Source organism: Carcharhinus amblyrhynchos, chromosome 20 (genome assembly GCF_965287045.1).
Source record: "Carcharhinus amblyrhynchos chromosome 20, sCarAmb.v2.hapA, whole genome shotgun sequence".
Taxonomy (NCBI): Eukaryota; Metazoa; Chordata; class Chondrichthyes; order Carcharhiniformes; family Carcharhinidae; genus Carcharhinus; species Carcharhinus amblyrhynchos.
This window is the reverse complement of record NC_137343.1, coordinates 52528647-52534895: the sequence shown is the minus strand read 5'-3', so window position 1 is coordinate 52534895 and position 6249 is coordinate 52528647. Positions and strand designations below refer to the sequence as shown.

At 50.3% G+C, this 6249-nt stretch overlaps 1 protein-coding gene across 1 annotated transcript in view; it reads right to left on the bottom strand.

The window, feature by feature from the left end:
- mycbp (MYC binding protein) overlaps nt 1-6249 on the bottom strand; it is a 25949-nt gene extending 19700 nt beyond the window's left edge. The window contains exon 1 of the mRNA XM_080208559.1: nt 6167-6249. Coding sequence (XP_080064685.1) covers nt 6167-6249 — 83 coding nt within the window. The remainder of the gene's footprint in view (nt 1-6166) is intronic.

Genomic DNA, 6249 nt, shown 5'->3' with positions numbered 1-6249 from the left:
CACCCCCACCCAACAACCCCCCAACAACCCCACCCAACAACCCCCCAACACCCCCACCAACAACCCCCCAACACCCCGCACCCAACAACCCCCCCAACATCACCCCACCCAACAACCCCCCACCCAACAACCCCCCCAACACCCCCCCACCCAACAACCCCCCAACACCCCCCACCCCCAAACCCAACAACCCCCCCAACAGCCCCCACCCCCCCACCCAACAACCCACCCAACAACCCCCCCAGCACCCCCCACGCCCCCCACCCAACAACCCCCCCAACACCCCCCACCACCCCACCCAACAACCCCCCCCACCCAACACCCTCACCTCACACCCAACACCTCACACCCAACACTCCTACCCCCCACCCCACACCCCCCACCCCCACCACCATGTCCACCCCCCACCCAACACACCCCACGCCCACCCACACCCCCACCCTCCACCGCCCACCCACACCCCCACCACCCCCACCCACCCCCACCCCACCACCACCACCCACCCCCATCCACCCCCACCCCCCACCCAACACCGCCTACCCCCACCCCCACCCCCACACAACACCCCCACCCAACACCCCCCACTCAACACCCCCACCCCACCCAACACACCCACCATCATCCAATACTATTCAACATCACCCAAAACTTATTCACCATGGCCCAAAATGTATTCATCACCACCCAAAATCTGCTCACTATCACCCAAACTCTATTCATCATCACCCACATTCTAGTCACCATCACCCAAAATCTACACATCATCACCCAAGTTAGATTAGTCGCCAGGACCGGATGGGATGTACCCCAGGTTACTGTGGGAGGCGAGGGAGGGATTGCAGAGCCTTTGGCGATGATCTTTGCGTCATCAATGGAGACAAGAGAGGTTCCGGAAGATTACAGATGCTGTTCCTTTATTCAATAAAGGGAGTAGAGATAGCCCTGGAAATTATTGACCGGTGAGTCTAACCTCAGTGGTGGTAAGTTGAGAGGCAGGATTTATGAATATTTGGAGAGGTATAATATTGAGAATAGTCAGCGTGGCTTTGTCAAAGGCAGATCATGCCTTACGAGCCTGGTTGAATTTTTTGAGGATGCCACTAAAGACACTGATGAAGGAAGAGTAGTAGATGTGGTTTATATGGACTTCAGCAAGGCATTTGATAAGGGCCCCCATGCAAGGCTTATTGAGAAAGTGAGGGGGCATGGGATCCAAGGGGACATTGCTTTGTAGTCCAGAATTGGCTTGCCCACAGAAGGCAAAGAGTGGTTAGAGATGGGTTATATTCTGCATGGAGGTCAGTCACCAGTGGAGTGCCCAGGGATCTGTTCTGGGACCCTTACTCTTTGTGATTTTTATAAATGACCTGGATGAGAAGTGGAGGACTGGATTGGTAAGTTTGCTGATGACACAGAGGTTGGAGGTGTTGTGGATCGTGTGGAAGGATGTCAGAAGTTAGAGCGAGACATTGACAGGATGCAATACTGGGCAGAGAAGTGGCAGATGGAGTTCAACCCAGATAAGTGTGAAGTGGTTCATTTTGGCAGGTCAAATAGGATGGCAGAATATAATATGAATAGTAGGACTCTTGGTAGTGTGGAAGATCAGAAGGATCTTGGGGTCCGGGTTCATAGGACGCTCAAAGCAGCTGCGCAGGCTGAAGCTGTGGTTAAGAAAGCGTATGGTGTACTGGCCTTCATCAATCGAGGAATTGAGCTTAGGAATCACAAGATAATGTTGCAGCTGTATAGCGTCCTGGTCTGACCCCACTTGGAGTACTGTGCTCAGTTCTGGTCGCCTCATTACAGGAAGGATGTAGAAGCCGCAGAAAAGGGTGCAGAGGAGATTTACAAGGATGTTGCCTGGATTGGGGAGCATGCCTTATAAGGATAGGTTGAGGGTGCTTGGCCTTTTCTCCTTGGAGAGATGAAGGATGAAGGGTGACCTGATAAAGGTGTATAAGATGTTGAGAGGTATTGATCGAGTGGGTAGTCGGAGGCTTTTTCCCAGGGCTGAAATGGTTGCCACAAGAGGACACAGGTTTAAGGTGCTGGGGAGTAGGTACAGAGGAGATGTCAGGGGTAAGTTTTTTCACAGAGTGGTGAGTGTGTGAAATGGGCTGCCAGCAGCGGTGGTGGAAGTGGATTCAATAGGGTCTTAAGAACAGAAGAAATAGGAGCAGGAGTAGGCCATCTAGCCCTTCGAGCCTGCCCCGCCATTCAATAAGATCATGGCTGATCTGAAGTGGATCAGTTCCACTTTCCCGCTTTCTCCCCATAACCCTTAATTCCCCTGTCTGTCAGAAACCTCTGTACCCGTGACTTAATATATTTAGCAAGGTAGCCTCCACCACTTCAACGGGCAGAGAATTCCAGAGATTCACCACCTTTTGAGTGAAGAAGTTCCTCCTCAACTCCGATCTAAACTGCACCCCTCCTTATCTTGAGGCTGTGTCCTCTAGTCCTGCTGTCCTTTCTAAGTGGGAAGAATCTCTCTACCTCTACCCTATCCATCCCCTTCATTATCTTATACGTCTCTATAAGATCCCCCCTCATCCTTCTGAACTCCAACGAGTACAGACCCAATCTATTTAGCCTCTCTTCATAGTCCAACCCCCTTATCTCCGGTATCAGCCTAGTGAACCTCCTCTGCACTCCCTCCAAGGCCAAAATATCCTTGCGTAAGTGCGGCGACCAAAACTGCACACAGTGCTCCAGCTGCGGCCTCACCAGTGCCCTGTACAGTTGCAGCAAGACCTCCCTGCGTTTATATTCAATCCCCCTCGCTATAAAGGCCAGCATCCCATTTGCCTTCCTGATCACCTGCTGCACCTGCAGACTGGGTTTTTGCGACTCATGCACAAGGACCCCCCAGGTCCCTCTGCACTGTAGCCTGCTGCAGCTTTTCGCCCTTTAAATAGTAATCCCTCCTACTATTACTTCTTTTAAGAGACTTTTCGATAAGTACATGGAACTGAGTAAGATAGAGGGTTATAGGTAAGCCTAGTAATCTCTAAGGTAGAGACGTGTTTGGCACAATTTTATGGGCTGAAGGGCCTGTATTGTGCTGTAGTTTTTCGATGTTTTCTAAAATCTCTCCACCACCCAAAATCTACTAATCACCACCCAATATTTACTCACCAACACCCAAAATCTACACATCATCACCCCAAATCAATTCGTCATCACCCAATCTATTCATCATTGCCTAAAATTTCACCCAAAATCTAATCATCACCCAAAGTTAAAGCTTCGATGCTGCTTTTGGAACTGAGGTGATGTGGAGATGCCGGCGTTGCACTGGGGTAAAACAGAAAGAAATCCCACAACACCAGCTTAAAGTCCAAACAGGTTTACTTGTAGCAAAAGCCACAAACTTTCAGGTCAGCCTGTCCCTTCATCAGGTGGGTGGGAATTCTGATCGTAAAAATGACACAAAGACACAAACTCAGTTTACATGCATAATGGTTGGAATGGGAGTCTTTACAGCTAATCAATTCTTAAAGATACAGACAATGTGAGTGGAGAGAGCTTTAAGCACAGGTTACAGAGATGTGTATTGTCTCCAGACAGGAAAGTTTTTGCAAACCCAGGCAAGTCACGGGGGTTACAGATAGTGCGACATGAACCCAAGATCCTGGTTGAGGCCGTCCTCGTGTGTGGAACTTGGCTATCAGTCTCTGCTCAGCGACTCTGCGCTGTCGTGTGTCGTGAAGGCCGCCTTGGAGAATGCTTACCCGAAGGTCAGAGGCTGAATGCCCGTGACCACTGAAGTGTTCACCAACAGGAAGGGAACAGTCTTGCCTGGTGATTGTCGAGCGATGTTCATTCATCCGTTGTCGTAGCGTCTGCATGGTCTCCCCAATGTACCATGCTTCGGGACATCCTTTCCTGCAGCGCATCAGATAGACAACTTTGGCCAAGTTGCAAGAGTATTTACCATGTACCTGGTGGATGGTATTCTCACGTGTGATGATGGTATCCGTGTCGATGATCCGGCATGTCTTGCAGAGGTTGCTGTGACAGGGTTGTGTGGTATTGTGGTCACTGTTCTGCTGAAGGCTGGGTAGTTTGCTGCGAACAATGGTCTGTTTGAGGTTGTGTGGTTGTCTGAAGGCAAGAAGTGGGGGTGTGGGGATAGCCCTGGAGAGATCTTCGTCTTCATCAATGATATGTTGAAGACTCCGGAGAAGATGTCGTAGCTTCTCTGCTCCGGGGAAGTACTGGACGACGAAGGGTACTCTGTCCACCGTGTCCCGTGTTTGTCTTCTGAGGAGATCGGTGCGGTTTTTCGCTGTGGCGCATCGGAACTGCCGATCTATGAGTTGAGCACCATATCCTGTTCTTATGAGGGCATCTTTCAGGGTCTGGAGGTGTCTGTCACGATCCTCCTCATCTGAGCAAATCCTGTGTATACGGAGGGCTTGTCCATAGGGGATAGCTTCTTTAACATGTTTAGGGTGGAAACTGGAGAAGTGGAGCATTGTGAGATTGTCTGTGGGCTTGCGGGACAGTGAGGTGCTGAGGTGACCGTCCTTGATGGAGATGCGTGTGTCCAAGAATGCAACTGATTCCGGAGAATATCCATGGTGAGTCTGATGGTGGGGTGGAACTTGTTGATGTCATCATGTAGTTGTTTCAGTGATTGTTCACCATGAGGCCAGAGGAAGAAAATGTCATCGATGTATCTAGTTTATAGCATCAGTTGAAGATTCTGTGGAGTGAAGAAGTCTTGTTCGAACTTGTGCATGAAGATGTTGGCATATTGAGGTGCAAATTTGGTCCCCATGGATATTCCGTGTGTCTGGACAAAGAACTGGTTGTTGAAGTGAAGACATTGTTGTCCAGGATGAAGCGGATGAATTGTAAAATTGCATCTGGAAATTGGAGTTGTCGGCATTGAGTACTGAGACAACTGCAGCAATGGCATCGTCGTGGGGGATGTTGGTGTAGAGCGCCGAGACATCGACTGTGACGAGGACTGCTCCTGGTTCAACTGCTCCATGTGTGCTGAGTTTCCATAGGAAATCCATAGTGTCATGACAAAAGCTGGGAGTTCTTTGTACAATGGGTTTCAGAATGCCCTCGACGTAGCCGGAGAGGTTCTCACATAGGGTCCCATTGCCCGATACGATGGGATGGCCGGGTGTGTTTGCCTTGTGTATCTTTGGGAGGCAGTAGAGGTCTCCAATGCGGGGAATATGTGGAATGAGAGCACGGAGGGTGCTCTGAAGGCCCGGATCAAAGGTCTTGATCAGATTGTTGAGTTGACGAGTGTGTTCTTTGGTCGGATCTGCGGTTATCTGTCTGTAGTGTTCCTCGTTGTTTAGTTGTCGGTACACTTCTTTACAGTAATCCGTTCTGTTCAGGATGACGATGGCCCCTCCTTTGCTGGTTTGATGACAATGTTGCGGTTGGTCTTGAGAGCGTGGATGGCGTTGCGTTGTGCTTGGGTGATGTTCGGGGCTGTCTTGTGAGCACGGTTGATGAATCTGGTGTTGACGCACTGCCTGATGGTTTGGGCATACAAGTCCAGTCGAGGGCAGCGGCCTTCCGGAGGAGTCCAATTGGACTCTTTCCTCTTTGGTTGCTGCACTGTGGATCTGTCGGTTCATTGGCTGTCTCACTGTATTCGCTGTTGGCCTCTTGGGGTTTGTGGAAGAACTCCCGCAGCCTCATTCGCCTGATGAATTCCTCTGTGTCCGCTGCGAGACTGATGGGGTTCATTTTGGTGGTGGGGCAGAAATTGAGCCCTCGGCCGAGAACTTTGATTTCATCTGGTTGAAGTGTGTAGTCCGACAAGTTGACAATAGACTTCCCTGCGGTGGTTCTGTTTTCTGCTGTGGTGCCGGGGGAGGCTTGGTTGCTGCTGGTGGTGATGCCGAGTTTCTCAAGTTTCCTGTTTTTGGTGAGCATGTAGGTGGTGAGTTTCGCAGAGTTTTGCAGTTGGTCTGTGACCTGAGCGCAAGTTGAGAATATGAATTCTATCTTGGCTTCCAGGATGCGGCATTTACTGTAAATCTGGTGTATGGGGTGGTTGAGGAGTGTGAGAGAGGTGCAACGGCAAAGTCTCTCAGCGTAGCCTGTGTTATAGGTTGACCTGAGTGGCTTCATGATTTGTAGTCCTTTCGGTATCTTGTCTGCTTTTTTGCATCTTTGTAGAAACTTGATGTCTGTGTCGATGTGCGCGATCTTTTTGGAGATCCTCTCCACTTGGATCAGGCAGTTTGCAGCGTCGATAGTCGTCAT